At 32.6% G+C, this 18,363-nt stretch overlaps 2 protein-coding genes across 3 annotated transcripts; both read right to left on the bottom strand.

Moving 5' to 3' along the window:
- Positions 1-5,860: 5,860 nt before the first annotated feature.
- LOC143557848 (protein NETWORKED 3C-like) lies at positions 5,861-6,842 on the bottom strand. Its single transcript, XM_077046820.1, has 2 exons — positions 6,739-6,842; positions 5,861-6,626 (listed from the first exon to the last, which is right to left on the bottom strand). Exons 1-2 carry the CDS (start codon positions 6,836-6,838, stop codon positions 5,917-5,919), a joined length of 810 nt encoding a protein of 269 aa, XP_076902935.1. The 5' UTR covers positions 6,839-6,842; the 3' UTR covers positions 5,861-5,916.
- Positions 6,843-8,172: 1,330 nt separating this feature from the next.
- On the bottom strand, positions 8,173-13,173 carry LOC143557846 (sodium/hydrogen exchanger 2-like). Of its 2 annotated transcripts, none has more exons than XM_077046818.1 (14): positions 12,809-13,173; positions 12,595-12,713; positions 11,849-11,946; positions 11,678-11,737; positions 11,445-11,491; positions 11,163-11,357; positions 10,416-10,462; positions 10,266-10,332; positions 10,086-10,186; positions 9,906-10,007; positions 9,686-9,824; positions 9,524-9,586; positions 8,555-8,641; positions 8,173-8,484 (listed from the first exon to the last, which is right to left on the bottom strand). In XM_077046818.1, the coding sequence occupies exons 1-14, from the start codon at positions 12,971-12,973 to the stop codon at positions 8,176-8,178; spliced, it is 1,599 nt and encodes a 532-aa protein (XP_076902933.1). In that variant the 5' UTR covers positions 12,974-13,173; the 3' UTR covers positions 8,173-8,175. The 2 variants fall into 2 exon arrangements, with proteins under 2 accessions (XP_076902933.1, XP_076902934.1); XM_077046819.1 differs by having other exon boundaries at positions 8,573-8,641.
- Positions 13,174-18,363: the final 5,190 nt, after the last annotated feature.

Genomic DNA, 18,363 nt, shown 5'->3' with positions numbered 1-18,363 from the left:
CAACCTGTTACAACATTTCTGTTAAATATGTATTTTAGTCATTTTTACAACTCTTTTAAGTATCGTTATATAAAATTCCGTCACCAAATTACTTATAGCTTGATGGTATCAATGTATATTGGAACTGTTTCCTCTCGGATGCTATGATTCAAATATGCATCAGCCTTTTTAACATAACAAATCAACAATACTCAGTTACTTACAAGTTGGTTGCATTTAGAAAGAGCATACTGACAAATTAGACTTGGTTACTATTTTCTCATTTCTTTTCATAATTTTCATAAATGTAGTAATGAATTATGAAACACTTTTTATACATCTAAAGTCACATAACTTATAAAAGTGTTTCATCCAAATAATTGCGTTTATTCATGTACGAGTTCCATCTCAAGTGATTTTTTTAAGGTTGGATCATATTCATAAGTTGAATAATAATTGATTTTATTAATGGGGTTCATCTTAGGTAATTATAGTTTTAAATATTGGATAATATTTATAAGTTAAATGATTTAAAAATAAGGCATTATATAAACCAAACTAACTGTAAAAGTAGTTTTAAAAGATTTATATATTTGAAAAAATCTGTTTAGGGTAAGAAGACAAGAGTCCATCACATGATACACCAGGACAATCTCGTCCCCTTGCTATTTGACACCCTGTTTTCACATATACTAACCCAACCAACTTGTGACACTTTTTATCCATACCAAAACTTACTAATAAATGATATAGAAACACATGCCTTTATTCTATGTGTATGTATTGGGTGTGTTATAATTTTTTTCTTGTTACATACAGATTGATTCTTTGAGTCACTTCTAAATACACAAAAACTTATCTAGTTTACTTGAGAATTTCTTTTAAGTCTCTCTGCACACACATCGGCCGGATCATAAGCACAATAATTAAACATGAAATAGAATAATTACGCATTAAGTAAATAAATTATCATAAAAATTTACTAATTACACACAGAAAATTACGCAGCATATAAAAATAATTACACAACTTATTAAAAATATTCACACAACCTATGTTAATAATCACGCAATTTAGATTTAAGACTTTGTACTCTTTGTATGTTAAACACACCATTTTTACAACACCTACTTTTGAAAATAAAAAACTTTAGATATAAATAGCATAATTTAAGAAAATAAAAGCTAAAATCATTATATTCACTTAATAAAACCAGTGTGATATTTGGGAGAGAAAGTACATAAAACATGTTACTTTGTTGGGCATGTCCTCCCTCCAAAAAGAGAAAAGATTCCAATCCCATATAATTGATGATCAATCATTCTAACATTCATTACATAACCTCTTTCTCATCACCCTTACTCTCTACATTCTCTACAAAAGCACACTTTGTTGATTTACTCATCATTTAATGGCACAATCAACACTTTTCTTACTTATGGCTTTTTGCCTTTTATCCTTCTCAACTTGTTCCAAATTACCATTTGCACAAATGGAAACAAACACAATCTCTGCAGCACCTGCATTGCTACCAACAATCTCATCATCATCATCATCACCACCACCATTATCTTCTCCTTCTCCTGCCTTATCCCCTGACATCACTCCCTTGTTTCCTTCACCTAGTGGAGGTGAACTTTCACCTAGTGAGTCATCACTTCCCACCATTCCTTCTAGCCCAAGCCCACCTAACCCTGATGACATATCATCTTTTGGGCCCAATACCATGGCCATCTCACCTTCTGGCTCACTCCCTATTTCCTCTTCTTCTGCTTCTTGGAATTCAAGAATTGGTGCAACTTCAATGGCCATGTTCTTAGGGGTATTTTTGTCATTTCATCTCATGATTTGAGGGTGTTTGTTGGCAGTTTCTTGAGGGCAGTTCAGACATTTCAAAGATATTGTGAGGGTGGTTTAGGTACTCTTTTGTTTGGTTGTGAATGGAGTTGGTGGACTAGCAGAAAATAAAATAATTTTCTTTTTTATTTAAATTTTATTTTATTTTTTTGTAATTCAGTAGATTTAATTTTCCTTGTCTTTTCAAGGAGTATATAAAATATTTTACTGTAATATTTGTATGATTCATGTGATCATGTTACTTTGCTGGCTCATGTGATAAGATTTGTCTTTTATTTTTAAAGTAGTTAAAAAGTACATTTATTATAGAATATAAAAAACAAATAAAAAGCATGGCTTTTAGCAGCCTCCCTCATTTCCTTAATCCCCTCTTGGGGAATAGAGGACTGAGTTAAGCAAAGCATGATTAGTTCTTAATCATTTGGGATTAGAGAACAATTAGCTTTTGGCACTAGAAGTTCAAACCGATGATCAAGTGATCATTAGTCTAGTGGATATCCACTTATTCATCAATGCTCTACAACTTTGGGGTTTAAAAATATGAGTCGTGGTTTTAAGGGGAGTTGGTAAACTGTTAAAATAAGTTGAAGCATTTAAATCATAGTAAGAGAATTATTTGGTTATGTTCACGGGATGCAGTTTGAAAAATCATGTTTGCTTGTCCGGTATAAGGTTTGAAACCTGTAACCGGCTGTTGTTTACCTATCATTTAATTATTTTGTGTATATGTAGTTATGCGTATTTATTATTAAGATATCATTGATATTTTTAGAATTTTAATACAAATTGATGATTTTTATTTTTTTAAAACCCAGTTTAAACCCCCAATTCGCTAAACCGAACAAACTCGATTGGTACGATCGACCAAACCAACTCAACTGGAAGTGTTTTCCAAAATCTTAGTTTATACGCTCGTCTATAAATTTCGTCAAAGTCAGTTGAGGTCACATCTACTTATGATTTCACTGCCATTTGAAACCCATGATTATTAAGTTATGATATAGCAACTAATCATGTTTGCCGGAGTAAATCTTTTCAAGATATAGGAATCAAAATCAAGAAAATCTAATTTAAGGTTTATTGACGAAAATATGATTTGATTTATTATGTATTTTACTGTACATTAAATTAATACTCAAAACCATGACCAAGTGAAGTGACCTTTTGGTTAAGTAATGTTCATTCAAGATTCTACAACTTTTAGATTAGAGTTTTAAAGTCTTCACAATTTGTGTTTTCTTGGCATTCAAAACCATGATTAAAATGTTATGATCAACTATTTCATTTTGGGGTTCGCCAGTCTAGCAAAGAAAAGAATCAAGACAGGTAGATGTGACAAAACGTGGATATCAATCAACTCAAGGCCCTACACCATACATTTAGGCCCAATAATCTCAATCCAAATATAAAGTGATAAGGGACCCAACTTACACACTCGAGGCCCGAGGGTTACGGCCTATGGCCTGTGGGGTTTATAATATGTTTTCTGGTAAATTACATTTTCGTCCTTGGGCTGAGTTTAAAAACAAGGTCTTCTCAAACTAGAAACTCGTACAAAGGGTATCAAATGGACTTCGATTGAACTCAAACTAGAGGCATTGAAATCCCTTCGTCGAACCCTATGATACTAAAATTTAGGTTCTCACCTTTTGATTTCTAGCTTGTAGATTTTAGAATTTTTTTAACAGATCATTGTGTCTGTTTATTTATTTTTGTGTTTTTTGTTTTTGTTTCATCATTGTATATTTTTCCGCAACATTGCTTTATATTTGTGCTATATTTTGCTCGATATTGTGTTAGGTTTTGCTCGACATTATTTTAGTTTGCGGTCTATTGCGTCCTTTTGCCATTCTTAAATTTAGAAGACTGTATAGGATAACTTAGCCTTTATATTGGATTACTAGCAAATCATGTCTTTTATCTTTAATAAATACAAAGAATGTCCATAGAGTTTTGTAATCACAGTTCATGTACTTTCCCTTGACGACCTTATAAAAAAGACAACACCCCTCACTTGAGGACAAACTTGTCATTTTACCCTTCACTCTCTCTTTTTTCTTCAAATAAATCAAAGCTTTCTTCCCCAAAGGCCAAAACTAATCTCCCTCATTTCTTTAAACCCCTTTTGGGTCATAGAGGACCAAGCCAAGCAAAGCATGATTAACTTTCGTTTTTGGTACTAGAAGTATAAACCCATGATCAAGTGATCATATCCACTTGAATCATCAATGCCCCCACAACCTTTTGTTTGGGTTTAAAAATGTGGATTTAGGGTTTTCATAATGATGTATCGGTTGGTTTTTCGATTAGAGATTTATTATGCTCGTTTCATGTTCAAAAAAGTCGGGTTTTATTGTTTGGTTAACAGTCTGAAAGTTGTAACTTGTAGTTAGCCTTTTTTTGTTCATCTTTTTAAATTTTTTCGTAACATGTAATTATGGAGATGTATATAACTCATCAACCAATTTTATTGTTATTAAAAAAATTTCTCTTCTTAGAGAACAATTCAAGCCACCGATCTAAAAAAAAAAAGTTTTAGCATGTCCACCTGACGACTAACCAACCGGGTTGATAGAACGTGTTGTGTTTCAAAATCGTTTGTGATATGCTAAAGAAATTTTGTCAAAACTGGTTGAAGCAGAGGATAAACCGCTAAATCGGTTTCATGGTCATTCAAAACCATGATTAATAATGATGAGGCTACTAATCAAATATGTTTGGTTTTTTTTTGTATGTTTTCAAGATTCACAAATCACAATATTTATTTTTGAGAAATATATGTTAGCTTTATTTGGCATATTTAATCATGGATAAGTTATGTTATACTGCTATAAGCTAATAGCAATTGATCAGCTGTTTTTACTGAGGCCGATTGGGTTGTCATGATATCTGTATTTAGGCCCACTAATCAAGCCCGCGTGACCTGAATCCATAACTTATGTTAGGCTTTTTTTTCTTTTTTCTTTTTTTTTTGGAACAACGATAACAATTCGGGCTTAGTGGCATTCCTCTTTATACCTAGGTGTGCCCATACCTCAGACGGGATTCCAACCGCTCAATAGAGCCACTAATCGTTCCTCTTTTTTTTGGAACGACGATAACAATTCGGGCTAGGTGTGCCCTTCTCTCTCTTCCTCTTTATGAGATATGAAATTAGTTTCAAATCTGTCTAGACTTCACACATTAAATAGCAACCATATACGTGAAAGTTTTACTGATGAGTCTGATAATCCATACATGACTTGAGTTTTACTGATTATACGTGGTGAAAAGGTGACACACAAGTATACAACGAGAATTTAATCATATAAAATAAAAGAGGAATACGTGACGGTCTATGTAACATTGACATGACTGGCCAGGAAAGATTACAAAAATACATAACTAGTTTTCTGGATCGTCATCCTATTTTATATACCATGGATCTCAAAGAAGTTATGATTGATAATTTGGTTTCCATTAAGGTTTTAAAGTAGTGCATAAGGGTTTCGCAATCAAAATTGTTAGTTTAAATCTCTCCACAAACACGTGATGAAAATTTTGCAAATGACTAAGAAGTTGCGACGTGTTATAACTTTATCAACCGTGTTTGCTTCTTCTCTGATGCCCAGAAATTTCAAAGTACAGCAAAAAAAAAAAAAAAACAAGACGGTTGTGCTTGAAGTTGAAACATTGAAAAAAATATCCATTTCATAAATTATACGATACAGAATAACTAACACAAAGAATGACATGAACACGACTACTATTCCCATTCTAACACGAATACACTTTAAATTATAACAATTTTCAAAAGAAAAAATGACTCATAAAATGATTGAACACAAATACTAATGAACATCAAAATGACCACCCATCAAAGAAAAGATCACACTTCACAACTTTTTAAACAAACAAAATGAATCTTTACTCAATTCTTTTAAAGAATGGTGCCCAACATATGAAATAACTTAAATACTTTTATATAAAGTTTGTGAAAGTGTACTTTTCTTTGGGACAAAATGGGCATATTATTTTGAAAGAATATGACACAAATTACCTGAATGTGTAGCCTGCAGATGAAACTATTTGTATATGACTCTACAAAGGCACAGCAGTGGTTGCTTCACCATTAAAAAACATTCCCCAAAATACCCCTTTTAGTCTAGTGAACTCAAATTGACTGTTGTTTTGCTTCTTGGCTGAATCTTTAGCAATTCTTGATTTCAGATTATTATTCTCTTGCTTAAGAAAATCCACACAAAAGCTTAACTGTCTTATTGCCTCTTTCTTCTCTTCATCTTTTTGAATCAACTCTTTTTTTTGAATCTTGTTTTCTTGTTTCAGTTTCTCAATTTCTTCCCTCAGTTTCATCATTTCCGCTTCAAAATTCGCAACTTTTTCGGTTTCTTCATAAAATCGGATAACTTGATTATCGTCTTCTTGTTCTTGTTCTTGTTGTGGTTCAAGATCATCAATCACCACAGAATCATCAGAATCATAATAATCATGGTCAAAGTCAATCGACTCGGAATAACTGTCGTATCCTTTCTCCGATTCTTTAACCAAATGGGAAGTTCTGAATTTGGATAATGGTGAGGGGCAAGATGTCCATGGAGTCAAGTGGCGGTTACCGCTTTCGAACTTGACTTGATCATATTTTTCTGCTAATGAGCGATGAGCCCGGTAGAGATCTTCGACTATGGTAATGAGCTCGGGCCGTTTCTTGTAGTACATTTCTGCTCGTTTCGCGAATGAGTCGGCGTCTTCCTCGATCAGTTTTAGCATTGCCTCAGTCTTCTCATCCAGTTCTATGATCAAATGCATATAGTTTAAGTTTAGGACTTTTTATTCTTGTACATTAATTCAGATAAACTGATTTCTATCACAAACAATATTTGATAACAAGAAACAGTAATTTACCTGCAAGAGTGGAGTGTAACCATGGTGATTTTCTAGGGATGCTGTTGCTTTGACTGTCAAACCACCACCATTGTGCTGATAACTTACTCTTCAACTCCATTACTTCATCATAAAAAGACTTTCATAATCAGTAACCTCAAAATAACCGATTCCCTCTAAAATTCATGGGTAAAACCGATTATTAAGTATTGATTTTCAGCTCGGTTCAGTATAAGCAGAAACATGAAATTGAGGTATAAAAACATGAAATGAGGATATAAAAACATGAAATTGAGGTATAAAAACTAGAAATATATGAAAATATGAATGGTTAATTTTGGTTAAAGAGGGTACATATTTCAGTTAATTTCAGTTGGGTCGGTTTTCGGTTATCAAAATTACTAATCTAAGACAGGTATTTACATTGTCCCCAAAATCTAACATAATTTGCCTAGCTTAATGCAAACTAATTGCACAAAAATGAATGAAATACGTTGCAATTTAGTAAAGTTAACCATAATTAGTAATCAATAACTCCATAACTGGGCGAATTAACAAAACCGGTACCGAAATCTTCTAACATTTAATACAAATTAATTATTAATAATCACTAACCTTACGAACAGAAGTAGACCGTTAATCTATTCTCTCTCCCTCACACACTCACGACGAAGAAGATGATTGCTAACAGTTAGTTGTGATATTTAAGCTTCGCATTTCACACACAACGGTACAAAGTGGAGGAGCGTGTGTGTTAATAGTGACAAAAAGGAAGCATAAAAGCAAAATAATAATAATGAAAGGATTATTATGCCCAACGGTCGAGAAAGTAGGCCCATTAATCATCACCTCAACGGCTATCAACATAAACATTTTTGTTTACTTAGTATTTAAGGTCATTTATTTAACAACTGAATTGGTTCATGGAACATATATATATTTTTTCTTTTTCTTGTATAACTAACAGATATAAATTCATACAAACGTAAATGAAAGAGCTTGAGGCCTGACAAGAAGTTCGACGGTTAAGATTGAACGAACAAAAATGTCTTTTTGACACAGTTCTTTAAAGCAATTCTTGCTGGCTCATGAAACTTTTTCCTTGGATACAGTATAAAGCATTGTTACAATTTGTACTCTTGTGAGCCTAAAGTTTACTTGAAAAATTATACTTCTCATGAATATTTTTCAATGTTAAAAAGCATTATAGTTTGAAAATTTTACTTCACGTATAGAATACAAAAAAATGTTACAAAAAAAACAAATAAATAATTCCATAAAACATATTAAACGCATGAATCATTCTTGTAACTAACTACGGTTAATTTATCTTTAATGGTAACTCATGTATAATACATAGAATACACCTCTTCATTTACTAAATCACAAACGAAAATCTTCATCTAGACAAAATTTTAATCCAAATAGACATATGTACAACAACACACTTCCAACTCATCATGTTAACGCCACGTCACGGGTACCAGTAACGTAAGAAATGAACCCTCTTCCACCAAAAACCGGGCGCATGAAAGCATCATCAAACTTCCTCCAATAATAATGAATTGTGTTAGTAGGATTACTAAACATCACTTTAAAATTGGTTGTAGTCTCTAAACTTGTTTCATCAACATCATCATCTCCTGTTTCACCTTCGACATCAAGTCTATGGCCTATAAGTGGCATCATTATTGACATTGGACTCGATGGTTGCGACGATTTAGGAAACAAAAAGTTTATAATAGGCTTAGTCAACAGTCCAAACACCTATAAATAATAAAACAAGCAATTTATTATAATATATTTTATAAATAAAATGAAAAAGTAAGATAATTACCACAGTGCTGAATAGAACTATAATAATGGTGGTGGTGATCAAAAGTGCATTTGCTGGCTCCATATGTTGTTCATCAGACCCAGTAAACTGCATATGTTTCAAATATCAACAGGATTATTAACATTAAAACTAGGGGCAGTAATTCCTGTCACGACGAGAATAATCAGGTTTTGCTTGACCCCTTTTATTAAACGGGTTGGCCCATCAACCCTTTTAAACTTGAATAAAATTTATATGTTTTAAAACGTCAACCTGTCTAACTCATTTATCACAACCTGTTTGACTCGTTTAAATAAACAGGTTAACAAGTAGCGTTCGGGTTACACAAATTTAAGTGTGGGTCGGGATTGATGTCTTTGACGCAAATAAACATATGAGTCATGTTCAGATTCATCATTTCAGCCTGACACGATTGACACCTCTAGAGGTGTTCATGAAACCGAAATAACAGTCCCAAACAGAAATAACCGACATAACTGAACCCAAAACGACGCTTTAGTTTTATGTTTCCCCCAAAACCAAATTTTCGGTTTGGTTTTGCATATACCAAAAAAGCAGAATCAACTCGAACCATAAAAACTGAACCAAGTTTTATAAACAAACCGAACCTGTAAAAACCAAAAACAAAAAAACCCGACATTTGTTATTAAATTTTTGGATTATAATTTTTATTTTTGAATGTTAAGTAATTTACAAAAAAAATAAATAAATAAATGGTGTAGCCCCAAAAATTTTAGAATTTAGACCCAAATGTTTAATTATTTTAGATCTTTTTTTCAGCCCAAAAATTTCAGGCTTAATGGCAAAATCGCGAAATCGAACCATTGTGAAAACCTAAAGCCAAAAACCGAAAATAATAGAAACCGAACGGTTTTTAAAAACCCAGAAACCGATTTTCAGTTTTGGGTTCGGTTTGAGCCCAAAAATTACCTGTGCAAATCCCTAATTTAAACTGGATTTAGTGTTTACCTTTTTATAAGCAAGTGCCACAGAGACTGCGCCTCGCATTAGACCAGCCCACCAAACTGTGATCTGTCAGAGATTAATTAGAGTAAGTTGATTAATATAATATGCATCTATAAAGATTATCAATGGGCCAAGAAGCTTCAAAAGGTAGTTAAAGTTTGTTACCTGCTGCTTAAACTCGATTTTGTTATCGATATTCTTTGTTGTTAAGTTGGACATTATTGAAATAGGGAACACAAAACATGCTCGACCAGCCATAATTAGCCCGAACAGTACACCACTTGCACCAAAAGATTTTCTAGGGCTGCAGATTTAAATTTTTTAATTATAAATAATGAAAGTGTTTATCATGATCTCGAAAACAATATTATATGAAAAAGGTTACCTGTCGCTTACAAATTTCCATTTTTCAACATCGAGTGCATCCATACCAACATACATGAAGATGGAGATTTCAGCAATAAATGACATTGTTGCAAAAGCATGTCTGCAATCAACAAAATCATATGAGCAGTTTAATAAAAACCTAAAAACAATTTTTTTTGTAAGAACAAATGTAACACACTTTGTAGTTACTTGTGAATTGATTGTGACATTATGCCAAGCATAGTGTGACATTACAATACCGCAAAAGAATACAGTAAGGATTCCACTTAATCCAAAAACCTGGAAGGAAAAATAACATTATTATTGTGACCAAATTTGAAATGTCATAAATGAACAATAACTGCTACGGAACACTTACTTCGGCTAAAACATATGAAAGGTAAGCCATGAGTATCATAAGAGAGACTTCACGATCCGTTGAATTCCTAAAAATTCACATCATGTGAATTTCAGTCAATCATTTTAAATACCAAGACATAAAAGTTAGTTATACAAGATAACCACATACCTTCCAAAATACAGTGTTCTAATGACGAAAGAACAAAGCAACCCAACCTATAAATGCAAAAACAAAGTGCCATTTACTCGCATGCACAAACATATATATAGCATACATGTGTGTATACATATAGAGGGAGATAGGCCTATAAACAAACCGAAAGTTCAGTGAACCGTTCGTAATCTATTCGGCAGGAAATTTGTGTATGTTCATTTATTTAATAAACAAATCTCGCTCTTTTGTTTATGTTCGTGAACGTTCATTTATATTTTTTCATTTAATCTTGTTTATGTTCATTCAGTTACGTTCATTAACTCATTTATGTTCATTAGTTTGCATGCGTTTAAGTTTGTTTATATAATTCAGTTAAATTTTTTAGGCCCGCTACAATTTATTGTAGTTTTGTTATTTTTTTCCGGACAGATTGAAGTTCATATTTAACACCAATTAGTATTCGCTTGGTTATGCTTTTTCCCGACAGATTGTGTTCGTGAACCGTTCATTTATGCTATAAATACAAACATAAACAAACACAAAACACACTCATTTTCTTAACAAATGCGAACAAGAAAACCCCATTCGTTAAATTGTTCGTGTAAGATCGTTTGTTGGGCTGAAGTTAAGCGAATGAACATGGACAAGAAAACCCTATTCGTTAAACTGTTCGTGTATGATTGTTTGTTCAGCTAAAGTTAAACGAACGAACACGAAAATTGACGAGAGGGAGTGGGGGGAGGGGGGGATGAGGGTACTTACCAAAACTCCCAAAAGAGTACTTAATACGAATAATGACAAGAACGTTCCAGCAAATTTGAAGGCAGTGAAAGTGTTGATGTCTGATAGATCAAATTTTGTAATGGCATTGAAAAGAACAACAGATGTGGCATCATTAACCACGCCTTCCCCAAACACTAGACTGTATAATAATGGTGTTTCTTCTTGATTAAGAACCTGTTCAAATACCAAACTAATCAAAATAATGATATATCCTTATTCTCCATCTCATTAAAAATCACTATTTCAATAACACATATTTACCTGCAAGGTGCAAACAGAATCTGTTGCAGAAAATATGGCTCCAAGTGCTTCCCATAATTAAACCAAAAGACAACAATTTAAATTAATTAAGTTAACAAGCCACGATCTAGATTAACATATAAGTGAATTATACTGATGTTGTAGCATGAATGAACAAGCACATGAGTTCTGTTATGGAGTTTGAAAGAAAATGTATATAAAAAACAAAAAGGAAAAGGGAAAAGAAAACATACCAAAATAATCCTTCATATCAAGATAATAAATGCCCATTTTAGGAAACAAACGTGTTGCGCCTGAATTGAAAGTTAAGTTAACTCACAATCTGACAAATAAATGCTGGCGATATTAAATCACAAAAACCTAACAATGTTGTAATCTAAGAAATTTTAAGCATCTTAATATACCGAGTGATATAATGGCAAAGGATACCAATGTACCAATGGCTCCAAACAAGGTAATAGTTGTGAAGTTTTGGAAAAATCGTTTCTTTTTAACCTGGAACCTGGTAAATAATCAACCAAGATCAGAAGTGCGTCAATTTGATAGATTGAAACACAAATGTTAAGGGAAACTTTGAAAATATTCTGCATAACACTTTGTGACTATATATGCATTTTAACAGAGATAAACAGCAGACTAATAGCCAAATGTCCACTTTATATGGCATTTACATCTATAAAACACTGATATTGGTATTTTATATAAAAATCTACTCCAAGAAAGAATAATATTGCACTACTTGTGAGACAGGGGAGCCTTGCAATCTGTGATGTGAATATATATCAAATTGGTCAAATAAGCATTCGTAGAAAAATGTAGAACATATAATTAACATTTAACACCTAAAGGTATCAAAATGAAGTATGGTAGATCCAAGAGATTTATAAGCAGTATCTTCAAATTAGGGGTTTAGTAGATCTGTTGGTTGGTTCAGCAACTATTGATTGATTCAATATGAGCATCACTCACCAAAAATCTACTAATACTTTCACATTAAAGCAAACAGCTACACAGGTAAAAATAGTCAAAAAGCATTATCTATATAATTTTGACAGGATGAAATAATATTATTACAGTCTAACCAAATATCCATAGTTGATAGCATGTAATCAAATCATAACAGTTTTTCATGTCTTTAAAATATACGTACCCGGCATTGAATATAATTGGTGGAAGAAGATATATAAAGAAAAACTCCTGCTTGAATTCCAATATGTGTGAGCTTGTACCACCAGAAGTTAATAAAATAACACCTCCTGTCCCTAAACCCTGTCAACATAATACCATGTCATAAGGTTCCCCTTCTCAAAAGTTACAAATTGCTTGCCTTAACTGAACATGAAATTATTAACTGCATAACTCACAATTGCAAGAGCAGTAATAGATTCATTAATCCATCTACTTTCTTCAAGAAGATGACCGATTACAATGCATGCACAAAGAAGTGCTGCAAATAAGGCTATGTGATGAACAAAATCTGGCTCTGATTCTGATGTCATCAAACCATAATTTGTATCTAGAAGGATCATATTGTTGATCTAGAATTGTTAATTGAAATTGTTCCTGTCCAAAAGTCAAACATAAAGTAAACTTAAAGTCAAAAACCTAAACCTAGTAAATAACCCAGTGCTGCAAAAATTGGCATAGGCGCCTTGATTTTGGCTAACCGGAGGCTCTAGGCGCTAGTCGATTGCAATCAGTCCTGGTCGGTCAAAATGGGTACTAGTTGGATAAAATCAGTCCAAATCACCTAGCTCGGCCAAATCGTCCAACCCGGCCCCATATGTCCAGTAGTTTTTTAGTGAAATGCGGCCCAACAAAATCGGCCCAAATACACTTTTTGACCTAGATAGCTAGACCAGAAGCTTTTAAGTACTTGATTTGTTATGTTTAAGGTTAAATGTTTGAAATTTGAACTATTTTAAAGTATTATATTCATATTGATGTGTATAAAAATTTGAAAAATCACATATAAAAATTCCAATCCGATTAATCGCGATTAACCCTAGGCGACACCCGACCGCTCGACTAGCGACTTCCACAACACTGAATAACCCTAATCTAAGAAATTGTTACTCCCTAAATTCAGACCACATGAAATCAAACAACATCAAATAATATTATGATATTAAACAGTAATAATGATTTGCCAGATAATCACAAATATATAGAGGCGAAACAATGAACGCTTGCTGATCATGACAAATGATATCGAATGAGGCAACATTAAGAGTTGTTACCTCAAAATTGCTACCTGATTGTGGCGAATGATTGAACTGCAGCTTACGGAGCAAAAATGCAACGAGTTTGGTTCAGGAAATTAGAAATATTTAGCAATTTTTTCATTGACCTAGAATTTATAATAGAAATTAGATCCTGTAACAGTGTTCAAAAAGTCAAACAGAAAGTCAACTTAAATCAAACACCTAAAATGCAAACCTAATTTAACAAATTGTTGCCCCCTAAATGAAGTCAAACAATATTAATAATAATCGTACATTAATAATAATAATAACGTCAAATGAGATGAAATTAAGAGTTTATACCTGAAAATCGGTTGCTGATTGTGACGAATGAATGACGTGCAGCTTACGAAACAAAAATCTAACGATTTTGGTAGAAAAATAGGTAACAGGGTTGATTGACCAAGAAGAAGACTTGAATGGAGAATTAGGGTTCATATGATTATGATTGATTCGATGAAACCCATCAAATAATAATAAGTAAGCGGATAAATCAACTTCGGAAAAGACCGGGAAACAAAACAACCATCTTTGACCTTTTCTTTAAGCTAAATAAATAAAGCTAATAAATAATAATAATTAAATAACATTTTAACATTAATAAGACTATTTTATTTATATTTGCCTTTTAAATTAGTCTAAAAAGAATAGTGTTTTTGTTTATAGACAAATCTAAATGTTTTCAGACCCGGCCTGGATGTTGACCCGGACGTCTTATCGGGTCAAAGGTCAGACCGATCTGGGAGGGCGGACAAGTGTTTGACCTGGATGACGTATATAAATATATATTTAATATACATTTATAAATATATAGAGAGGGATTTTAGACTAGTTGAAAGGTAAATAAAAATTAAGAAATTACGTTAAATAATAGTTTACTGAATGACATAAGTTAAATTTTTAACAGTTAAATAAATAAACGGCCCATTTAATAGTTGCTATTACTAATAGTAGAGATATATATCTTTTTACTATGGCAAACTGGCATCACTAATACAAACACACCCAGGTCTAATCTGGCAAATTCTATTCACAGCTTAACCCTTCTTCACCATTTGTTCATTTATCTCTTTCTTTACGTTCTGCACTAAAGCAAATACAGCCACATACTCAGCCGCCACTGTTGCCGGAATTTCTTTACCGTTAATGTTCTGTTAAACCACGTCTTCCTCTGTATACCTACCATAGTTTCTTCTTTATAGCTACTCTAACTCTCTAAGGTTAGATTGAAGATGGATTTCGATTAAAACTAACAATAAAAAAAAATGCTTTTACCGGTTCAACCATCGGGTCACTGGGTCCGGTTCGACCGTGAACCGTAAAAACCGCCCGGGTTGTTAGAAAACGGGCTAAATACGCAACCCGGACCGGGATGTTTAGCGGGTCCCCGGTAGGACCGGTCCGGGTTTCAAAACACTAAATCTTTGATAAATAATATAGGGTGAATATATTAAATATATACAATATTTTACCAAACAAAGTTAAACCACAAAATACATATCTTTTAATAACAAATATTTATTTTAGGGTGTTAGGGGTTTACAAAGAATGTATAGAGATGATGGATATTATGGAGATTAATTTTTTTATTTAATATAAAAGGTTAAATTTATACCAATCACAGTACGCCAACCACTGCATGGTCCATGCTATGTCTCTTTTCATTCGATTTCTTGAAACTGAAATGGATCAAAGCACTGCTTTAGAGATTTGAAGAGGTGCTCCATACCAACCCCACCCAAAGGGGTACCCGGTCAGTGCCCCGGACACTCTTAATATGAGTTCGGTAATCTTTTTACTAGATCTTATTAGAATTGCATGTTACATTATTCAACTATGGTTTTTTGTGTTCACTTGTGATTGAAATTTGATATAAAGTACCATTTGATAAATGGGTACTTTATATTATGTACGTATGTGAATTGCAAGTTGCAACTCAGTGTAAATTTGAGTGTGAACCAATATTAATTAGTATATGATTTTTATAAAGTAATTGTAAATATGATAAAAATTATCTCAACCTTGACAACTTAAACCTTAAACCGATGACTAACAAATTAACCAATTGTAAAACAATAAACTAAAAGGTTAATAAAAGTATAATGTACTAATATTTTTCACATACTAAACTTTACCATGCAATTTTTTATAATTTGAAAGATTCTCACATTGAAAGATTCCAACATCATGTCTATGTAGTGGGGAGCCGGTTAGGAATAAGTCAACGGATCTATTCTACATATGCTATAAGATGTGCAAATAGAAACCAACGTACGAGAAGAATAAATTATGGGAAAATTATAAATATGATCCAAAAGAAAAGTGAGATTCTTAAAATAGTTCTTGAAAATCTAACATTTCAGAAATAGTCCTATTAACCTTTGAGATTTCAAGCCAAATCTATACAGGGTCAGTTATCTCATGTGAAAAAATAATTTTTAGTACTATTGTAGTGTAAAAATCACGCCCGACTTCTGTGAATGTATAGCTATAGTTAGCTAAGAAATTTTTTGATTTTCCGACTCATGTGAGAACACTTCATAAGTCCGCCACGGCTTTTACATCTACTACTCAATAACTAATGATCAAACAATTTGTAATGATCCTTCATTTCTTACTAAAGGATCATTTCCTGATGGTGAATAAACAATCAGTTAGAAGCAAGTCTTGGACCATGCTATAAGGCGTTGCCCCTTGAACGCCCAAAGTTCGTCTTGAAATTAGAGTAGTTTTGAACTAGAAGTATTTCATACCTACCAATTAAATCGTATCAATGTTTATTCATATTTCTCTTTGGTATTAAGTGTATCCAGGTAATTAAAATGATAACAATTAAGCTAAAATCACCAACCTAATAATGATTAAGCGAGAAAATTAGTGAATAACAAAATTTATTTATTTGAATAGTGAAAGTTCTTAGGTAGTGTTTGATATAAATAAATAAAAAAAATAATATGATTCCAAATAAATGAAATAAAATATGTTTGATTGACATGCATTAATGAAATGCTTCATTCCCTAAAGAAAGCAACTTCTTCCGGTTTTAGGATTTTCATTCCTTGGTTTAGAATGTATGTTTTTTTTTTTCATCCCTTCATGGAACAGAAAAAAGTCAATGCTAATAATAATAATAATTATTATTATTATATATTATTTTTCAAGTTTGGTTTGTGAGTAAGGTTTACTGTTCCTTGCAAAATACGCTTTAGCATCTGTACGGTAGGCTTTCTGTTTTGTATAAACTATATTACATTAAAAATGAGTTTTTTTTATTATGTGAGTGATTTTACTGTAGCAACTGTGTTCAAGTTTGTAAGCCTTTTGTATAACATTTCATGCAGGTGTTTGGTGAACTTGCCACGACAATTTACTTTTAGCTCTGCACTTACGCGTGCCTTCTTACGTGTTAACCTTTTTTCTTCCCTATTTGAGTATCGGTTTTTATCTCAGATGATCCGTCCCCTTCCCCCTTCCATTTACCAGCTATGGCTTCCTCTCTGTATGTGTTTTTCAATGTTTCTTCTTTACGTTTCAGTTCTCTTAATTGTTCCTTACATGTGCTTATGCTCTTTGTAATCGGCAGGTGGGAGTGATTCATTGTCATTCGGGATGTTTCAGATGTGGGTTTCGATTTTCAGAACAGGTTATGGCTTAGATTTGTCGACTCGCTTTTTGGTTTGATAGATTAGGGTTTATACCTTAATAATATTTATCTATTTTCATTTAGGTCATATATGTTCAATTTGCTTAACCTCTTACAAACAGAGCATAGATGCATGCATAAGTAATCAAGTAACGAACTATTGAACTCTAATTTTGTATGACTTTTGAGTTATGTAGTAAATTGTCTTCATAATTGGTATGAGGTGGTTTCACCTAATCTATGTGACACCATGCTAATCCAGTCGTTATCCGTCCAAACCTTAATTCTAACTTCTTTGCAATAATTCTCTCTAGATGATATTTTGCGATTTAATCACCATATGTTTAACAAGAAGCCGCACGTGCATATAGATGCATTTAAGCCATTCTAGAAAGCTACTCAAACACTCGGAATGACCAGCCCACTTAAACGTTGGTAAAGGAAAAAATAATAATAATAATAATAATAATAATAATAATAATAATAATAATAATAATAATAATAATAAAATAAAAATACTAGAGGAGTATTAAACAAAAGAAATAACATATGTTTATAAAAATATAAGAGTGAGTATAATATCTTTCAATAAACGAGTGTTCGTTTTATGGGAAACGAAGAAAAGAAAAATATTATATTTAAACCGACACATACATATTTGACCACCAATCTTAAATGTTATCCACTAATATTTAACCTTCTCTACGAATGCAAGGATTGAAATTTGAAATTTTCGGTTGGAAACACACAACCCCAACCATTCTCATGTTCCAAATTTCAAATCTCAATCCTTGCATTCTTATCCAATTGAATATCACAACACCTGTTACTAGATCTTTACTCAAACATCACTATATGTGTAATAGTTTAATTGCAAGACCATGCTCTTTGAGAGGGTTTATATCAACAATCCTAACCACACAATAGACACACTCGCTCTCTCGTTGACTCTGTACACCGACCACCCTTGCACCTTGTCTCACATCGCACAGCCAGCAACCACCACCTTCACCACCCAACGAAACCACCTTCC

The sequence above is a fragment of the Bidens hawaiensis genome, unplaced genomic scaffold (assembly GCF_021521415.1).
Source record: "Bidens hawaiensis isolate Kalapana, Puna unplaced genomic scaffold, B.hawaiensis_p1.1 tig00019201_1, whole genome shotgun sequence".
Taxonomy (NCBI): domain Eukaryota; kingdom Viridiplantae; phylum Streptophyta; class Magnoliopsida; order Asterales; family Asteraceae; genus Bidens; species Bidens hawaiensis.
Note: the sequence above shows the minus strand (reverse complement) of the source record. Positions and strands in the feature narration are given on the sequence as shown.

Bases quoted from the DNA above. Each gene is read 5' to 3' on its own strand.
- LOC143557846 (XM_077046818.1), bottom strand. From the start codon at position 12,973: ATGATCCTTCTAGATACAAATTATGGTTTGATGACATCAGAATCAGAG. The intron at 10,463-11,162 runs GTAAGTACCCTC...TTGCATTTATAG, and splicing joins GTACTCTTTTGGGAGTTTTG to GTTGGGTTGCTTTGTTCTTT. The intron at 10,187-10,265 runs GTAAGTGTTCCG...TTTTCCTTCCAG, and splicing joins TTTCATATGTTTTAGCCGAA to GTTTTTGGATTAAGTGGAAT.
- LOC143557848 (XM_077046820.1), bottom strand. From the start codon at position 6,838: ATGGAGTTGAAGAGTAAGTTATCAGCACAATGGTGGTGGTTTGACAGT. The intron at 6,627-6,738 runs GTAAATTACTGT...ATTTGATCATAG, and splicing joins GTTACACTCCACTCTTGCAG to AACTGGATGAGAAGACTGAG.